The sequence below is a fragment of the Rhinoderma darwinii genome, chromosome 3, assembly GCF_050947455.1.
Source record: "Rhinoderma darwinii isolate aRhiDar2 chromosome 3, aRhiDar2.hap1, whole genome shotgun sequence".
In the NCBI taxonomy this organism is placed as follows: Eukaryota; Metazoa; Chordata; class Amphibia; order Anura; family Rhinodermatidae; genus Rhinoderma; species Rhinoderma darwinii.
The window spans coordinates 116,858,486-116,879,202 of record NC_134689.1 but is presented as its reverse complement, the minus strand read 5'-3'; the positions used below and the strand labels follow the sequence as shown (position 1 = coordinate 116,879,202).

At 43.3% G+C, this 20,717-nt stretch overlaps 1 protein-coding gene across 2 annotated transcripts in view; it reads left to right on the top strand.

The window, feature by feature from the left end:
* Window positions 1–20,717, top strand: part of PDE6A (phosphodiesterase 6A) — a 58,513-nt gene that overhangs the window by 18,408 nt on the left and 19,388 nt on the right. Inside the window, exons 1-6 of one of the 2 annotated variants that reach the window (XM_075860045.1) lie at window positions 4,545–4,629; window positions 8,105–8,152; window positions 11,639–11,788; window positions 13,423–13,566; window positions 16,915–16,980; window positions 18,143–18,289. In XM_075860045.1, coding sequence (XP_075716160.1) covers window positions 4,609–4,629; window positions 8,105–8,152; window positions 11,639–11,788; window positions 13,423–13,566; window positions 16,915–16,980; window positions 18,143–18,289 — 576 coding nt within the window. In that variant the 5' untranslated portion in view covers window positions 4,545–4,608. Of the gene's footprint in view, window positions 1–4,544; window positions 4,630–8,104; window positions 8,153–11,638; window positions 11,789–13,422; window positions 13,567–16,914; window positions 16,981–18,142; window positions 18,290–20,717 lie in introns of those variants that run through there. The other variant, XM_075860044.1, reaches the window with a different exon arrangement.

Sequence of the window (20,717 nt, the reverse complement as noted above, 5' to 3'; positions counted from 1 at the left end):
GCCAGCCATGACGCCTGCGCCGAAGGAGGAGGGCGGACTCTCGCGCGGCGGGACAAGTGAGAGGAGGGGGAGCGCGGGAAGGAAGAGGGGCGGAGCGGTGTGTGGCGCGAAAGGCAGGAAGGAGGAGAGAGAGAGAGTGTGGGTGAAGAAGAAACCAGAGCGAGGAAGAGAACAGGAGAAAGGGGCAGAGAGGAGCCGAGTCTTAGGGAGAGAAGAGGAGAGGCGGCAGAGGCTGCTGGAATTACAGCTGCAGAAAAGAGGATCCGCGGTGTGTCAGCAGGAGGAGATTGGGAGGAGGAACGTGCCTCCCTACAGAGGACCGGACTGGCAGGAGTGCACCTAAGGAAGAACTGCCTGAGCAGGAGAGTGGAGTGGAGCCTCAGCATCCACTACAGGTACCAGCCACACACACACACACGTAACCATTAGGACCCTCAGACCTCCCCAGGCAAAGTCCCATAGCCGCAGTACTACCTGACGCTCCACGCGTAGTACGGTCCGCGCCTACCCCGGTTACCAAGTACTTGAAAGACTATCCTTACACTAACTTCGGCTGTTGGAGCCTGAATTAAGCCTAGTAACCCTGCATGGAACTGTTATTTATGAGCACCGCATGTAACACTGCATGGAACTGTTATTTATGAGCACCGCATGTAACACTGCATGGAACTGTTATTTATGAGCACCGCATGTAACACTGCATGGAACTGTTATTTATGAGCACCGCATGTAACACTGCATGGAACTGTTATTTATGAGCACCGCATGTAACACTGCATGGAACTGTTATTTATGAGCACCGCATGTAACCTTGCATCGAACTGTTATTTATGAAGCTTGTTGGAGCGGGAGCAGACAGAAGGAACGGTCGGGTTGACGGGACTTTGTCGGACTATTAGCTGGACTTCGTGTAACTCATAGCGTCAGCCCGCCAGTTCAGTTGCGTCCTAGGGGGTCCACCGTTCGGACCACCGACCGAGGAGAGAGAGGGTTTGTCATGAAAGGTAGCGGATAGCTCCGCAAGGACCCGTGACGGTGCTAGTAGGTACGTTAGTCGCTGGTTCCCACGACGCGACCCGTGGGCCGAGACTGTGACTCTTACCCTAGGGTAGGCTGTCAGTAGCGGTTAGCTCCCGCCGTGACTGACAGCGGCGTTTCCTTAGCCAAGCCGGCAACGTGGGGTCAGGCACAACCTCTCTCCGGGGGACTTCCAGCAGGATCGAAGTCCTCAACCTCAGGCTTCCTGTCTGCTCCATAGAGGAGAAGTTATAGTTAATTGCTCTCCGCAGTAAAGAAGTTGCTAAACCAGAAAGTGTGTCTTGTTCATTGAGTACCAACCGCGGTAGTTCCTCCTACAGGTGTGACACGATAAGCAAGAAGTACCGCTAAGGGTTAAAGGTTTTCTGAGATTTTATAGAGGTGAGCACACAATGTCAGCCTTTAGAACTTCTATTGTACAATGATTTGCCCACGAGTTAATTCTATCTACAAATGAAACCCCTGAATTTCTGAACTTGTGCAGTCATACAGTTATACTGGCAACACTGTAGATTGTTGTATGTGTATCTGACAGCCTGACAGAATTTAGTAGCAGCAAGTACAGCAGGTCCTATACAGAAGATGTACTGTATATGATCAAAATGGAAAACAGCTGTAGGTACCATGGTCGGCCTTAGGGTAGATGGCACCCCAGTGCAAAATTATCTTTCGGAGCCCCACCCCCATAATAAAAAAGTTCCCCACACACAGTATAATTCCCCTTTAGTGCCCCCATACAGTATAATAATAATATTTAATACAATATATTATAACCCCTTTAAAGAGACTCTGTCACCACATTATAAGTGCCCTGTCTCCTACATGATGGGCGCTGTAATGTAGGTGACAGTAATGCTTTTTATTTAAAAAAAACAATCTTTTTTCACAAAGTTAGGAGCGATTTTGGTTTATGCTAATGAGCTTTCTTAATGCCCAAGTGGGTGTACTTTTACTTTCGACCAAGTGGGCGTTGTACAGAGGAGTGCATGACGCTGACCAATCGGCATCATGCACTCCTCTCCATTCATTTACACTGCACTAGCGATATAGATATATCGATATGTGCAGCCTCATACACAAACCCTAACATTACTACAGTGTCCTGATAATGAATACACATGATCATCCAGCCTGGGCGTCATGTGTACTCAGAATCCTGACACTTCTGAATCTTTTTTTGTGAGATTCCGGCAAGTGAAACCAAATCTCGCGAGATCACGGAGCTAAACGAGATTTGGTTTCACTTGCCGGAATCTCACAAAAAAAAGATTCAGAAGTGTCAGGATTCTGAGTACACATGACGTCCAGGCTGGATTTCATGTGTATTCATTATCAGGACACTGTAGTAATGTTAGGGCTTGTGTATGTAGCTGCACATAGTGATATAACTATATCGCTAGTGCAGTGTAAATGAATGGAGAGGAGTGCATGATGCCGATTGGTCAGCGTCATGCACTCCTCTGTACAACGCCCACTTGGTCGAAAGTAAAAGTACGCCCACTTGGTCATTAAGAAAGCTCATTAGCATAAACTTAAATCGCTCCTAACTTTGTGAAAAAATATCGGGTTTTTAAATAAAAAGCATTACTGTCACCTACATTACAGCGCCGATCTCCTTATGTTGGAGACAGGGCACTTATAATGTGGTGACAGAGTCTCTTTAAGGACACAATATTTTGTCCTCTAATTGTGCCCACACAGTATTATGCCCACTTAAGTGTCACACAGTATATTGCCCACCTATAGTGCCCCTACACAGTATAATGTCCGCTTAGTAGCCTCCACACAGTATAATGCCCCCCTGCCCTTGCTGCCACACACAGCCCCCCCCCCTTGTAGATAGTGCCCCCTGTAGATTGTGCCATACAGCCTCCCAGTAGACAGTGTCATAATCCCCCACCTCCCCTTTGTAGACAGTGCCATACAGCCCCCCATGTAGACAGTGCCATACAGCCCCCCACCTTCCCCTTGTGGACAATACCATACAGCCCCCCACCCAATCCTTGTAGACAGTGTATATTTGTGTGTGTATGTGTGTGTGTGTGTGTGTGTGTGTGTGTGTGTGTATATATACACACCCACACAAAATTATATACATATATACACACACACAAAATATATATATATATATATATATATATACACACACACAAAATAAATAAATATATATATATATATATATATATATATATATATATATATATATATATATATATATATATATAGTAAATAATAGTGAGACACACTAAGGCCTCATCCACACGACCGTAGTCTTCGGGTCGGCCGACCGCGGAGTGTCAACCGCGAGCCACCCGCAAAACGCGGGCCTTGCACATGGACGCGTCCATTATTTTCTACGAGCCTGGACCGCAGAACATGGCCGTAATAAAACATGTCCGTTCTTTCTGCGGTTATGGAAACCACGGTCGTGTGCATGGGCCCATAGAAATGAATGGGGCTGCAATTCTCCCGTGGATTTGCGGGGGAATTGCGGCCGCAAAAGCACGTTCGTGTGCATGGGGCCTTACATACATTTATAATAAATTATGTAAAAAAAGAAACGTTTTAACATTGTTTGGAGTAGTGTTTGGTGTTTTCTTCACTGTAAGGACCTGTTCACACAGAGTTTTTTGCAGGCCGAAAATTCTGCCTCAAAATTCCGCTAAAATTTTGAGGCAGATTTTGATCTGCCTGCACGCCGTTTGCCACGTTTTTCGTGCCGTTTTTCGCCCGGGGCTATTGAGCGCCACGGGCAAAAACGCTGTGAAAAGCGCTTTCTCTGCCTCCCATTGATGTCAGTTGGAGGTCAGACGAGTAAACGCTTGAAGATAGGGCATGTCGCTTCTTTTTCCCTCAATGGCCGCGGACAAAAAAACGTGGCAAACGGCGTGCAAGCAGGTCAAAATTTGCCTCCAAATTCAAGACAGAATTTTGATGCAGAATTTTCTGCCAGCAAAAAAAACCCAGTGTGAATAGGGCCTAATACAGGATCTCTTGGAACAGCTCCAGCAGCAGGTGAGGAAAATGTGCTGACTGGATTGTGTGTACCAAGATGTCTGTCATAGGTGGAGTGGGCAGACTTACATTTATCAGGCTGTGAAAGGGACAGGGAGGGAGATGGGTGCCTGTACTTAGATCAGGGATAGATGAGGGCAGAAAGGATAATGATGATCATTAGGGTATGTTCACACGAGGTCATTACGTCCGTAATTGACGGACGTATTTCGGCTGCAAGTACCGGACCGAACACAGTGCAGGGAGCCGGGCGTTCGGTCCGGTACTTGCGGCCGAAATACGTCCGTCAATTACGGATGTAATGACCTCGTGTGAACATACCCTTACTGTGTCTGCCTGTAACTTGTAATTAGAGCAGGGAAGGACACTGTGACCATAGAGGGGCGTGGCAGTATGCAAATAGCTGAGATGCTTTGGAGGAAGGGGGGGATGCAACTGTCTCCTCATATGCAGCAGGGGATCATGGGTATGGTGGGTTACAAGACAGAAAACAGACAGTAAGGGATGTAAACAAACAGCAAGGGATGTAAACAAACAGAAAGAGCACCAGTGACGATGGAGATCAAACAGAAACTGGTTAGAAATTTAATAGGGGGTATTAGGGAAGGCAAATCAAGGCTGGGGGACACTTTTTAGATTATTTTTTTTCCTGGACAACCCCTTTAATATTGTTGGCCCATATTCATTCTTAATTAAGAGAAGGGGGTCCCCCATTTAGGACCCCCATCTCTTAGAAAGAGTGGGGAGCGGCTACAAAGACTATCTGGGGGACCCAGCATATCTGTGCATTACATGGACAGTCTGTTGATGTAAGTGGGAACTGTAGTGCTGTTGCATGGGAATTGAACACTTGTTGACGATTGCCCCACATATTACGGCCAATCATTCTGGGTCCCAACAGCAGGATACTCTGTCAACAGCTTATTTTTGGGAAACCATTCTAACAAAAAGGGATTGTCCAAATTAAGAGTTAACATTCTCAGTTTAAAGATTATGTAAACCTTTAAACCCATTTTTTTTATTGTTTTTTATTCAAAAAAAATTTTATTTTTGAGATACAGCTTCTATGTATCTTGTCTGCATAGAAGCTGTATTTTGCCGTCAAAACAGAATCCGTCAGGTCAGCAGGACTGACGGCTCAGCTGAAAGCAGGTCTGACATGTCTCTGACACGCATGATCCAGCTGTTATCGATGACATGTATGTTAATGAATTTAGACACGCAGAACCAGCTTTTAGCCATTCCGGCAGTCTTGTTGACCTGACAGAGTCATATTTGATGGCAAGACAAAGCTTCTATATAAACAGGATACATACAATCTGTATCTCAAAAAGTAAAAATTAATTTTAATAAAAAAAACAATTAAAAAGTTGCTTAAAATCACATATGTTGTTTTATTTAAAAAAAAATAAACTTCAAAAGTTTACATATCCTTTAAATGAGTTAAATAGCTGCTAATCTGTTCAGTCATAGTCACATTTAATTATTTATGTTTCCAAGTCTGTGAAAAAAATGAATAAATACTGAAACGGACATCTCTGCATTGTAATCTGGGTGAATCCTGCTTCCACATTGCCCCAACGAGTGTGGGAATACCTTTTTACTGGTCAGCAGATTATAGAGAATGTTTTGACACCTTGATAAAGATCATCGGATCATTTTTGGAGTTGCGGCCTAGCGCTGCATGTGAAGCTGGGGCCTTGATTTTGTGTCTGTCCCATTCGCGGCATTACTCATCGCTGGAGTCTGCATCGGAACCTTCCACAGTCACTCCTGCCTGAAGTCTTGGAGGTGTTGCAGCAGGGATAGCAGCGGAGGAGGCATATTTTCCTGGGGTTAGCACTCCCCTCCCAACCCTAAGATCGTGGCCTACAAGCGTGGCTGGAGCCAGGGACTACATTTCTGGCCTGACGGTGTTTTTGCACATGGAACTCACCCCTGATCACAGCAACTTTCAGGTGGGCACATACATCTTCCACCAACACCTCCACTGCACCCCTGGACAGTAACGAGCACTTTATTTTTATTTATTTTTTCCTGAGACGTGCAGATTGTATATTTGAACTATTAGGGGTTGGTGGTTCATTTGCTCATCTCTATCCCCCTCACCACCACTACAGAGGCCAGCAATACCTGACCCACACAATTTCTCATCGTCTGGGATTGCAGCTAGCAAAAGGCATAGCCTTAATTTTTTTCTGAACCGTGCTGCCGCATGGTCTGCACTCTCCCTAATGTTTATACGCTAAAGATCTTGGCTCTAATTTTTTAGGGGACTTTTGTTGCCTCAACATTATGCTTAAATAGGACATCCGTACCATGCTGTTTTAGCATGACTGCTCTTTAATGTTTTTAGATGTACAGGGACATCTAACCTATGACAGAACATCAGGAGTCTTTTCTGTGAAATCTCTATAGGGGCTCTTCATAACTGGCTTGTTCAACTTCTTGTTGGAATCTGCAGTAGCAATGGTGAAAATTGTTCCACAAAAATCCAGAGACACCTCGGGGTCTACCAGGGCTGCCAGCATGGATAACTTTGTTAAAAAACCGGCACTGGATTCTTCCAAAGCTCCATTGGATCACCCGCAGAGTGACAAAAGATCCCCACATAAATTGTAGCAATACAATACAGAGGAGGATGACAGCGATATGGAAGATTCTCAGCCCAATAGGGATTTGCCTGTTTCTCGATCCTTTATAAGTACGGTTTTAGCTAAAGCCCAGGAGCCGGTAGTGAAGGAACTTCATGACATCAAACAGGATGTCCGCCAGATTGGACAGAGGGTCGAACAGCTAGAATCTACCCAAGCTCAGTTGGTTGATTATATGGCAGCTTCTTCCTCTTCTTTCCTTGCGTGTCAGAACCATTTCAACAAGATGATCGACTGGATAGAGGATCAGGACAACAGAGGGAGATGTAACTAGCTTCGTCTGAAGGGGGTCCCGGAGTTGATCCCCTCAGAAGCCCTCCCTGCTTCCATCAAACAGTTGTTTATTAGAATTCTGGGTGATTCCTACTCTTATGAGATCTCTATTGAAAGAATACACAGAGCTCTGAGGCCAAAGCCCAATCCAGCGGAACCACCCAGAGATGTTTTATGTCGTCTCTTCAGCTCTAGGACCAGAGACGACATACTAAAGTCAGCACGAGACTCTGAACCCATTATGTGGGAGGGCTCGAAGATATCTATTTTTCAAGATCTCGCTAATGTTACTCTCTCCAAGAGACGCCTGCTTAAACCCCTCACGGATCTGCTCAGACAGAGGAAAATTCTCTACAGATGGCTGTTACCCTTTGGAATTTCCTTTGCAGTGGACGGGAGACGTCTGATGATACGTTCTTACGGGGACTTACCTGAAGTTCTGCAAGCTCTTGGGACACCGGATCTCCAGGTCTCTGATTGCTCTGCTATTTTGAATGTTGCTTCCCTGCCAACCATTGCTCCTTCCACCCCGTGGGAGACGAGTAGTTTTGGTAGAGCAGTCAAATTCCGCAAGCTAGCTGCTAAGCGCATGCCTCAGGAAATTCTCATGGACTCCACCTGAATCTCCCTTGATGGATTTCATAATTCTGTTTCCTTTGATGATGATCCCGATTGCTGAGATGGACTAGTATCTATCAGAGGAAGTTACTGTAGTATCCTTTTTTCATAGGAAGACTGTTTGACTAGTTAGGTCAAGTTTATAGATTAATCTCTGAATCTTGTCATTCTGTTATTTCTATAGGATGTCTGTGAGTAGTTGTGGCTATTTCTACTGTATAGACCTGACCATATAATAACTGTTTCTGTCATTGTCTATTATTTGAATACAATACTGTATTATTATTTGTTCTTTCAATGTCCCTGAATGCATCTATTGCATCTATCTTAAGGTATATATGATACCTTGGTTTATATTTACATTACTTGTCATAGTAGATTGTATGCCGAGATTACTTGGTTTGAAATGTCTACTGTTTACATGTTTGATGTTTACTTATGTGCATAAATAAAAAGAGATTTACAAAAAAAAATGAAGAAATAAATACTGAATGTGTTTCTTACAGATTTGCAATATTATGAACACGGGTGCAGATGAATACTTTCAGTTTCAGGTAAAGTGTGATATCGAAAAGATATACAGGTGTAACATGCAGGAAATAGCATGGAAATAAGGTATATTCACACAAATTATTTTGCATATAGTTCTTGCGACTGAAAAAAGTATTCCATACATCAAAATAGAGTGGTTTCTGCAGCATGTGCATGGATCTCTGGAAACCACATTATGATGAATCAGCAGTCGCAGAAATTTGAACAACAAATCTGCCGGATGCGAACATACCCTAAGGCCTCATTCACACGACAGGGTCCGAGTGTCGGCCGGGAAAATCGGCCATTTTTGGCACATTTTCCCGGCCGGTTTGCATCCGGTTTGCATCCATTCCGATTCCGTTCCGAGTTGCCGTTTTTACCGGCCGATTTGGACCCGATTTGCATCCGTTTTTTTTCCCTGTCCGTTTTAAAATCGGATGAATTTCATTTAAATTTGTTGCCACACACAGCCCTTTGTAGATAATGCCACAGCTCCCCTGGTAGGTAATGCCACCCAGCCCCCTGTAGGTGATGCCACACAGCCCCCTGTAGGTGATGCCACACAGCCCCCCGTGAGTGATGCCACCAAGCCCCCCGTAGGTGATGCCACCCTGCCCCCTGTAGGCGATTCCGCCCTGCCCCCTGCAGGCGATGCCACCCTGCCCCCTGCAGGCGATGCCACACAGCCCCCTGCAGGCGATGCCACACAGCCCCCTGCAGGCGATGCCACCCTGCCCCCTGTAGGTGATGCCACACAGCCCCCTGTAGGTGATGCCACCCTGCCCCCTGTAGGTGATGCCACCCTGCCCCCTGTAGGCGATGCCACCCAGCCGCCTGTAGGTGATGCCACACAGCCCCCTGTAGGTGATGCCACCCTGCCCCCTGTAGGCGATGCCACCCTGCCCCCTGTAGGCGATGCCACCCTGCCCCCTGTAGGAGATGCCACACAGCCCCCTGCAGGCGATGCCACCCTGCCCCTGCAGGCGATGCCACCCTGCCCCCTGCAGGCGATGCCACCCTGTCCCCTGTAGGCGATGCCACCCAGTCCCCTGTAGGTGATTCCACCCAGCCCCCTGTAGGTGATGCCACCAAGTCCCCTGTAGGTGATGCCACACAGCCCCCTGTAGGTTGCACCCACCCCCCCCCCCCCTTCCAGGAGAAGTCACTGACTTCAATGTCCATATATGGACAGTGTAGTCACTGACTTCTCCTGGAGAGGAATTCCCTGCCACAGGTCGGGAATTCCGCTTCAGAAGTGAGTGACGTCACTGTGTCCATATATGGACAGTGTAGTCACTCACTTCTCCTGTAGCGGAATCCCCGGCCATAGAGTCGGGGATTCCGCTGCAGATGTGAGTGACATCACTGTGTCCATATATGGACAGTGTAGTCACTCACTTCTCCTGTAGCGAAATCCCCGGCCATAGCGTCGGGGATTCCGCTGTAGAAGTGAGTGACTTCGCTGTGTCCATATATGGATAGTGTAGTCACGCACTTCTCCTGTAGCGGAATCCCCGGCCATATAGTCCGGGATTCCGCTGCAGAAGTGAGTGACGTCGCTTGTCCATATATGGACAGTGTAGTCACGCACTTCTCCTCTAGCGGAATCCCCGGCCATAGAGTCAGGGATTCCGCTGCAGAAGTGAGTGACATCGCTGTGTCCATATATGGACAGTGTAGTCACTCACTTCTCCTGTAGCGGAATCCCCGGCCATAGCGTCGGGATTCCGCTGCAGAAGTGAGTGACTTCGCTGTGTCCATATATGGACAGTGCAGTCACGCACTTCTCCTGTAGCGGAATCCCCGGCCATAGAGTCGGGGATTCCGCTGCAGAAGTGAGTGACTTTGCTGTGTTCATATATGGACAGTGTAGTCACTCACTTCTCCTGTAGCGGAATCCCCGGCCATAGCGTCGGGGATTCCGCTGCAGAAGTGAGTGACTTCGCTGTGTCCATATATGGACAGTGTAGTCACGCACTTCTCCTGTAGCGGAATCCGACTCCTACAGGGAGCAAAAAAAGACCCTCCTCCTCCTCACATGCACTCTGCACTGTGAGGAGGAGGAGAGAGAGTACGCGAGCGACGCTAGACCAGGCCATCACTCGGGACACATTCCGGTGATGGCCGTGTATTACCCGGCCCCATAGACTTCTATGGGAGCCGGGCACATGGCCGAAAATAGGCCATGACCCATTTTTTGACGGCCGGGTTTCCCGGCCGTCAAAAAATCGGTCGTGTGAATAGCCCCATTAGGGGTCTATTATTCCTAATGCAGCTGGGTGCCGGCCGATTTATGAACGGCCGGCACCCGGCCGGGAAACCCTGTCGTGTGAATCCCGCCTTAGAGAATATAAAAAGAAAAAGTAAAAGAAAATAAATATATAAAATAAAAGGTATTGCCAGGTTCACAGAGAGCATTATTTAAAGTCAATATTTAATGTGTTTATATTTAATAGTTTTTAATACTGTATTTTAGCCAAGATAAATTACAGGAGAAGTATATGGCCTCCTTCACACACACCTTTTTTTCAGCTTTTTAAAATGTAAGTAAAAAATGCCACTGGCGTTTTTTAGATGCGTTTTTCATTAAGTGTCATTTGTACGTGCATTTTTCCTTGTGTTTTTCAACATCATTAAAAAGCCACCGAAACATGAGTATACACGGTGTGTGAATTCAGCTTTATTACAAACAGGCACAGATGACAATGAGAGTCTGCATGTAGCCAAATGTGAATAATTACTGTGATAAAACCTGTTTAGTGTACATAAGAAGCAAAGGTATTGTATGGCCAGCTCACACAAACTGACTCTTCAGAAAGGGCAGTTTTTCCCTGTTCAAGCTTTATCTCTAATCTTAGATTTCTCTTAGCTAGTGGGTGGAGCCTAACTGTTATCATATCTTCTATACCCTGCACACATGGGAAGAGAACATCCTGCTCTCCTGTCTCCTTGTAGCACACACATAGAAACAGCAGCTAAATAAAGGATATCATACAGCAGTTTTCAGCAGTGTAGCTGTAAATCCAGCACTGGGGTGATATATAACACTTACTGTGTGTCTCTCTGCCTATCTCACTCTGCCCCTGCTTCCTCATCCCCCTACCCTCTCCATAGACTTCTATAGGCAGCTGTAAACTGATCCCTGAGTGAGCTTCTTCTTATCATGAGGAGACAGATTTAGCAGTAAATTGAGAGTGAACAGTTAGGGGGGGGGGGGAGTGTTAGGCCTGATAAGTGGAGAAAAAAACATTTTTCTCTAATAAGATATATTACAAAATTTCTTATATTCGCTTATACTATTGATTTATGCAGAGTTTGTTAAAAGTGCAGTGCCCAAGTCATTCCACCAAAGTTAGACTTATTTATGTACTTTTGTACTTAATAACATGGAAAAAGCTGTCATATTGATATCCTAGTGAAATTACTATATTGCAGATTGTGGTACCAACTTACATTCAAAAGAAACATTTCAAAGTAATAAATTAATCATTCTTATCTGTCCATAGAAAGGTCCACTTGACGAATCTGGGTGGGTGATTAAAAATGTCCTTTCATTGCCAATTGTCAACAAAAAGGAAGAAATTGTTGGGGTTGCCACATTTTACAACAGAAAGGACGGAAAACCATTTGATGAAATGGACGAAGTATTAACTGAAGTGAGTAATTAATGCATTTCTTGTTCAGAGCAACATTACCTTTAATAAATTCTCTATCGTAGAACATCAGTTATGTTGATATTCTACTTGTATAATGGCACTTTTTTTTTTTTTTTATATCCTCCAACAACCCAAACTATGTAATTCATGTACCAATGTATGGCTCGCTTTGAGTGACGGTCCAGCTTGTGCTTAAAGGGGTTGTCCAGGATCTGTATCCAAAAAGACCACCCTCATATATGGTGCAATACATGTTAAAGACTGGGTAAAACTGATACTGAAAGAGACTTGGGGATATTGATGGACAGTAAACTTATCTCTAGCAAACAGTACCAGGCGCCTGCTGCTAAAGCAAATAAAATGTGATGCATCAAGAGGGGCTTAGATGTACATAACAATAGTATAGTTTTACACTTATAAAAATGATATCACTGGCTATGGAATATTGTGTGTAGCTTTGGGCACCTGTGTATAACAATAGATACAGTAGAACAGGAGCAGGGCATTGGAATCGGTAGACTGCAGTGCAAAGAATGATTGGGGGAAATGACCTGGGGCAACCTTATTACTATGTACAAATTTATCAATGATCAGTACAGGGATCTATATACATAGGTCTGTAACCATGACAAAAGGGCATCCACTACGTCTTGAGGAAATAGGGTTTATTCAACAGAATAAAAGGGTTTTCTTAGAGTAACTGTACTTTAAAAAAACAAAACGTTTTATGTCATAAAGACATATCAGAAGCTTTGATTGGTGGCTAACAGAGTGCTGAGACCCACATCATGGCTGAAACGAAGGTGTTGAAGCCTCCCTGCATCTTTGGCTGTGATAGGGGCTCCATGTTAGGCTGAAGATGTCTCACATAGAACTTGTGAGCCTGTCTTCATCCTAAGGGGGAGCACTGCTCAATCCTGAAGCTGTAGGGCATTCTGCTGGGTGCTTCTGCACCTTCGTTTTAGCGACAGTGGGGGTTCCAGCACCTGGACTCTCACCGATCAAAACTTCATACATATTTATGTCTCTATGACACATAATTTTTTAATTTTTTTTTGAAGGTACAGTTGTTTTTTAACTGTAATAGCAATCACGCTATGGAACGCTCTACTACAGGATGTTGTGATGATTAACTTGAAAAGAGATCTGGATGACTTTCTTGTCAGACATAACGTTACAATTTTCTGTAGTGGACTCGCTATTCACTTCCCTCCTCCCATGGTTGATAATATTTTGATGCTGGTGGGAAGGGAGAGTTCTGTAGAGGGTTATATTTCCCTTAAAAACTTAACTAGGGCCAAACTATGCTGGGGCCCCCTCAGAGTACTATGCGCCCCATAGTACCTACTGGTGTTGCCTCTATGGTCTGTACATTCCTGTGTGGTGCTGTACATGGAGTTTATTCATTTAAATTAGCAGTTCTCCTATAATTGGGTCAGTTTCACAGGAGAATAGTTTACTTAAAAGTTTAGTTTAAGACTGAGAAAAAAGAAACTGGAAGATTTTGAGAGAAGCCAACTCCTGCAGATAATGGCCCTAAATAGATGAAAGTAAAGCCCTCACAGGCAGCGCTGCTATTCGATGCTCCACAAAACGACTTCCTCCATAATCTCCTTATCATTTTCTTCTTTAAGTCTTTGACACAGTTCCTCGGTTGGTCAGTCCTGAATACTGACACTTATGACAAGATGAACAAGCTTGAGAACAGAAAAGATATCTATCAAGACATGGTTAATTATCATGTGAAATGCTCCAATGATGAATTACAGATAATCCTGGTAAGAAAACGTCATCCAACTCAAGGTATATCTAAGGGTATGTTCACACGCAGTGTTTTCAGGCGTAATTCGGGCGTTTTATGCCTTGAATTACGCCTGAAAAAACGGCTCCATTAAGCCTACAAACATCTGCCCATTGTTTGCAATGGAATTTACGATGTTCTGTTCCCACAAGCCTTTATTTTACGCGTCGCTGTGAAAATACTGCGCGTAAAATGACGGCTCGTCAAAAGAAGTGCAGGTCACTTCTTGGGACATTTTTGGAGGGGTTTTTCATTGACTCCATTGAAAAACAACTCCAAAAACTGGCGTAAAAAACACTGCGAAAAACGCGAGTTGCTACAAAAACGTCTGAAAATCAGGAGCTGTTTTTGCCTGAAAACAGCTCTGTATTTTCAGGCGTTTTTGGTCACTGCGTGTGAACATACCCTAATTATGTGCTTAATTTATTAACCTCTTCCCACATCATGATTTAACTGTACGTCAAAGTGGGAAGGGAACAATATGTGGGCTCACGGGCTGAGGTCGCACCATATGCTGCGGGTGTCAGCTCTTACAACTGACACCTTGCTCTGATACACAGGATCCAGCTAATAACGATCACATCTAAGTTATGAACTTAGATGTGATCAATATTAGGTGGATCCTGTATGTTAGAAACACGCAGGACCCGCTCTCAGCCCAGCCGTCAGTTCAGCTGAACAGATGGAATCGTCTGATAGGGAACGATACAGCTTCTATTTATAAAGGATATATAGAAAGGTCTACTTGAAAGTTGTTTAAAAACAGGTAACATTGATTTAATAAAAAACATTCCTTTTAAAGGTAAATAAAGTCTTTAAGGCTACATTACTTGGGGAGGTTTCAAAGTCCCTATTTAGGCTGTGCTCACACGTGGCATATTTGCATTGTATTTCTGCGGCATAAAAATATGGAAATATATTCTGCAACACAGACAGATTTCACTAGTTCTTGCATTGCAGACCATTTTGCACATAGGGATACGTTGTATTGTTTCCCGCAGTGTAGGTTTCACTGCGGAAATACAATGCAGGTACGACACATGTGAGCGCAACCTTAGGTTTATTTATCAAACAGCAGTTTTTTTAATCTGTTTTTACAATGTATTTTTATTGACTTTACAGCACACCTCTGGTCAAACCTCTAAATACAGATGTGAATGCAGTTTATTCTAATAACAAGTCATACACACACACACACACACACACACACACACGAGTCTGTGCAATGGAGAGATGTTTATCCCCTTCCTCCTGCAGCCATTTTTCATTTTTGTATTTTCCTTTCATTTTGTTTGCGGGACAAGTTGTAGCTTTTAATGGAAGCATTAAATGTACCATATAATGTACTGAGAAAGTTTTACTTTTTTTTTTTAGTGGAACTGAGAAAAAACAGCAATTGCTCCATTGTTTTTTGGGTTTCATTTTACGGTGTTCACCATGCGGTAAAAATTACATGTTCACTTTATTCTGTGGGTCAATACAAATACGGTGATACCAAATTTATATATATATATTTTTAAATGTTTTACTACTTTTACAAAATAAAAACTTGTTTAACCAGAAATAGTTTTGTGTCGTACATATTGGTACCATTTTTCAATACATACAACTTTTTAGTTAATTTTTATAAAAAAAATTGGGGGCAATTGGGGTGATCATCATGCAGAATAAATATTTAATAGTTCGGACTTTTTTACGGACGGCAGTACTTATTTTTGTTTTTTTATTGTTTACATCGTTTTATTTTAAATAAATAGGAAAAGGGTTATTTCTTTGACCTTTTAATTAGGGGACATAGACTTGTCATAGTTGAATCACTGGTATAATACTGTATACTGCAATACTTATGTGTATGGTACACCTCGAACATTTAGGGCACATTCAGACGTGGCAGAATTTTTCCGCTGCAAATGTTGGTGCAGATTTGGGCCAATTACGCAACGAATCTGCACCAACATTTGCATATTTGACAGGTAATTCAGACATTGCAGAAAACACAGCGGACTTGCCACAGATTTCCGTTTTTGCATTGCAAAGCCTGAAATACGCAGTGAAATTCTGCTTCTTCTTTGCAACAGACAGTGCATGCTGCGGACTGAAAATTCCGCACTGCAGCCTATGGTCAGCAGCAGATTTTTCCGCAACATCTGCACGAAGATAACTGAAAAGTTATGGAAACCAATGGACAAACTGTCTGCTAAGGATTTCCACTGCGGACTGTCCGCAGCGGAATTCCACAGCAATTCCGCCATGTCTGAATGTGCCCTTATAGTATATTCACAGGATATGCCATAAATGTCAGATAGATGTGGGCCCCTGTCTCCCGTCCTGCCTTGTCCGGCTCCCGCTGCTCCCTGGCCACAGTCTGGCGAGGTAGTCGGGAGTATGGAATAAGTCAAGCTCGCTAGCTACGCTGCTTCCATAACTCCCAAAGAAGTAAATAGGAGTTACGGAAACACCGTAGCGGGAGACGGACAAGGTAAGACAAAGGTTAAGTGGCCCAGTTCTAGAGATGGATGCAGGTCCCACTGGGACCTGCACCTATTGGACATTTATGTCATATCTTGTAGATATGCCAAAAATGACCAAAGTGGGAAAATTATTTTAAGCCTTGCGATCCCGAGTGTACATCCGCTGTAAGGCAGACATCCGCTCCATACTCCCCCCTCCCAACTAAGACATACATTTGCATCAAATATCGGGAAGGGGTTAAGCTGTCTAAGGTGCACTTGTTCCTGTAGAACAGATATGGAGATAATGTATTTTCCTAATTAACATAAAGGAGTAATGTTTCATTAGTTCTAGAGAGCCATAACTTTGATAGTCAAAACTTAACCAACGCTTCAGTGCAAGGACCATGCATACAACACCCACGATCTCTGTAAATAAGAGAAAACAATTGAAGATAGCAAGTACCCTAAATTTCTGATATCTGTAATAGATCACATATGGATTTTGTAGAAATTTGGCTACATACAGGTAGATATTAGGCTAGGTTCACACATCACGTTTTTGTTTCAGATTTTGATGCAGATTTTTTAACCAAAGCCAGATTTCAAAAGGAATTGGAAATATACAGGAAGAACTTATACTTCTCCTTCCGCCTGGATCCAAATCTGGCTTTAGCTCAAAGATCTACATTAACATCTGCAACAAAAATGCAATGTGAGAATCCAGCCAAAGTCCAATAAGGCCATAATCATACAGACAGTGACATTTCAGTCAAGCAAATTTTTTAGCTTTTGTTCCTGTTTGTCCAGGGCTTGCTGAAGAATATAGAAATGCCTATGTTCTATGTTTTAATGGCACGTTTTTATATGCACAGAAAACCAAAGAAGTGTTAAATCGTCCACCAGATGAATGTGAAGAGGAGGAGTTGTATGAAATATTGGTTAGTCTTAACTTTATTTTTCCTGAACTATCTGTGGCTTCAGAATGTCAAAAGAAAAACACTGGAAAAAAAATCAGCAATTTAACTCATTCGAATGTATCAGAAAACAATACTATGATACTATGACATTAGCACTACAATTCCCAATATAACCAGTTACACCTGGCAAATAAATGCCTACACCCTTTGTATATTTTTCAATAATAGTCAACAGTAGACAATTAAAATGAAATAACCAGTATTAATAGTAGGAGAAACTCTGGAAAGAATTATTGGCCTATTTATCTGATAAAGTTACAAATGAAACTAATAACTATGTAATTGAATTTACATTTTGTTTCATTTTCTAAAAACTCTCAGCAAAATATATGGGCATAAATTAATCTGCATAGAACCTTGTGTTTCTTGGCCTTTCGCAAGGAAATTAATAAAGACTGACTAAGATTTCTCTTCATAAGTAATATTAAATTAAAAAAGGTACAGACTAGTTCTTGTTAGGCACAGAATAAAAGGGATCCTCCGCTGTCAGGTTATTTTAATTAATTAGGCCCCATGCGCACGACCGTAAAAATCGTCAGCAATTGCGGACGCATACTCTTCTATTCTTCACGGACACCTTCCCGTTTATTTATGAGGTGTCCGGGCCGTAGAAGTGTACCGCAAAAGATAGGACATGTCCTATCTTTTGCTTTTTACGGTCCGTGCTCCCATACTTTGTAGGCCCGCGATCGTGGCCCGTGATTACGGGTACAGCCATGTGCATGGGGCCTTGGACTGGAGAAGGTATTTTGCAGGTTTTTCATAAGTGTATTGTTTTTAGTGTTCTTTCTCTATTCTGTGCTTTGTATCCATGTCTTTGTTATTACTGTCATGTAAGTAAATAGCTGCAATTATAACATGAACACAATGCCAAAAAACAACAAATTAGAAAAAAATGTGCTCTGATTTTAGCTAACTACTATAAGGTCAGGATCACACAAACAGTTTTGATGGAGTCTTTGGTGCAATTTTTGGCCCAATTTTTTAAGTCAAACAGGAGTGGACACAAAAAAATGCCTTTCCCTTCCTTTGGATCTACTTCCGGCTTTGGCAGAAAAATTGAGCTAAACACTGCACCAAAACTGCGTGTGTGATCCCGATCTAATTGTTTCTACTCTTACAGCAAGAAGAGCTACCTGATCCAGAGGAAGCTGAAATATATGAGTTCCACTTCAGTGATTTGCCCCAAACAGAGCTGTTCTTAGTAAAATGTGCAATTCAGATGTACTACGAGTTAGAAGTGGTCGACAAATTTCATATACCTCAAGAGGTAAGGAGATTTTTTTACAGTGTGGGCCACAAACTAGAACATCAAATATGATTGACATTTGCAGCGTAATACAGTACCAGCAAAGTAAATAATATTTCAAGTAATCTCATCTACACGGTGCAGAATTTTTGTCCTGCATAAATTGACCTGTGGTGCATATTTCAAAATCCGCAGCATGACAATTTTTCTTGCATTTCCGCCTCAGAATTGTGTCTGACAAGTTTCGGAAAAAAATGCACCAAAATTCGCAGCATAAAACTGGACCTATTTCCGCAACAAAGAGTCTATTGAGGGATCCGGGAAAACAGGCAAAAATAGGACACGTTAAAAAAAAACGGCCGTGTGAATACCACCATAGACTTGCATTGATTTTAATGCAGCCGTGTGACAGCCGTTAAAAAAACATCTGTCACACAGCTGATTGTCCCTATTGTTTTATTCGTCTGAATGGGTTTGTTTCTGCAGCAGGTGCAAGGATTAATGCTAGTTCCATTCAGATAAATCAAACTTATTTTCAGTCATAGAAAATTTCTGCTGTAGAAATTTAATTGATTTTCAGAAAATTTCTGCAACAAAATCTGCTGCGTGTGACTTCACCCTAAGTTCTTCCTTTTAGTTTTTCAACCGGAATGTCCGCTGCGGAAAACTGCACGTATATATATAAAAAAAAAAACACATACCCTATGACGACCTGCCCCCTGGGATGACGTTTATCCCATGTGACCGCTGCAGCCTGTGATTGGCTACAGTGGTCACATGGGATGAAACATCATCCCAGGAGGCCAACCTGGAAGAAGAAGCACAGAATTCTGGGTAAGTATAAGTTTTGGGTTGTTTTTTTCTGAGTTGCGCTTTTTCAGTGGAATCGCAGCTTTGCCGCTGCAAAAAAATGCAACATCTGCTATTTGTTGCGAGTTTTACCTCCCTATTGAATTCAATGAGGAAAACCCGCAACAAAAAAGAAGCGATTACGCAAATACAATTGAAATGCGTTTTTTTTTTGCTCATCATTTACGCAGTGTCCACTTCTCTGCTACTGTATTACATAGTATTTACACTATGTGTGAACTTACCCTTCGGCTGGGTTTCCACACAGTGTGAACACAGGAATTCTGTGCGGAAATTCCTCAGTATTTACAGTAGCAGCAAAGTGAGTGAGATTTTGAAAATCTCAGGCCAACACTGCGGAAATAAATTGCAGAAATGTTATGCGGAAAGTGTTCTGCAGTGCGACTTTAAAATCCGCAGCATGTCAATTTATGCTGCAGGTCCCGTGCGGAGCTGCTGCGTATTTGGCCCATAGACTTCAATGTGGAGCATAAATTCTGCACTAAAATACACAAGTTGAGTATTATTGCGGTTTGTACAGTGTTTACACAGCAGAAACACAGTAAAAAATGCTGGACAGCTGCAGCTATAATCAATGCTTGATGCTAAATCTCCACTGGGAAAAACCTGGAGCGTTTCCGCAGCAATATGCGCAGCAAAAACGCACAACTGATTTACTTGTGCTTTTTGCAGATTCCGCTGCATAAAATCTGCAGCGTCTCCTGCCTGTGGGATCAATACCATTGGGCTGGGTCGCCACAGGTTGGATATGCTGCGTAGAAGTACGCAGCCTATACCACCTAGAACCTGCAGCAAATTCCACCCCAAAAAACGCACTAAACTGTGGTGCAGTTATTCGGGTGGAATCTCCTCTGCGGAAACCATAACTTGAAAAAAAAAAAGTTCATACTGTCATGGTGACACATCCCTCCGTTGTCCGTGCAGTCTGGCCTCCAGGGATGACGCTCCAGCCCATGTGACCTTTACAGCTTACAGCCTCTGATTGTCTGCAACAGTCACACGGGATGAACCATCATCTGTAAGTATTAGGCCCCATGCACACAAACCTATTTTTGCCGGTGCAATTCACCCGCAAATCGGCGGGTGAATTGCCGCCCCATTCATATCAATGGGCCCATGCATGGCCCAGGAGCCTGGACCGCAAAAAGAATGGACATGTCTTATTACAGCCGTGTTTTGCGGTCCAGGCTCATAGAAATGAATGCACGCGACATGTGCACGGTCCACGATTTGCGGGTGAAACTCCGCGCCCCATCCGACCCGAAAATCGCGGCCGTGCACATGGCTACGGTCGTGTGCATGAGACCTTAACTTTTTTATTCCTTTTACACAAAAAAAGGGTTTTTCTCTTATTTGCGAGTTGTGAAGCAGAATCGCAGAGTTTGTCAAACGTTTAGCCTACACTTTAACATTACTCGTTGTCACTTTCTTGCTAGTTCAATCAAAAAGCAGCTGTTTATCTGTCGTTGTCCCCATATTCCAGTTTTATTGTATGGTAGATATAGCCATGATCAAGTTCAAAATCTCTACCATGTTATAAACTATAAGGGTATGTTCACACGCAGTAGCAAAAATATGT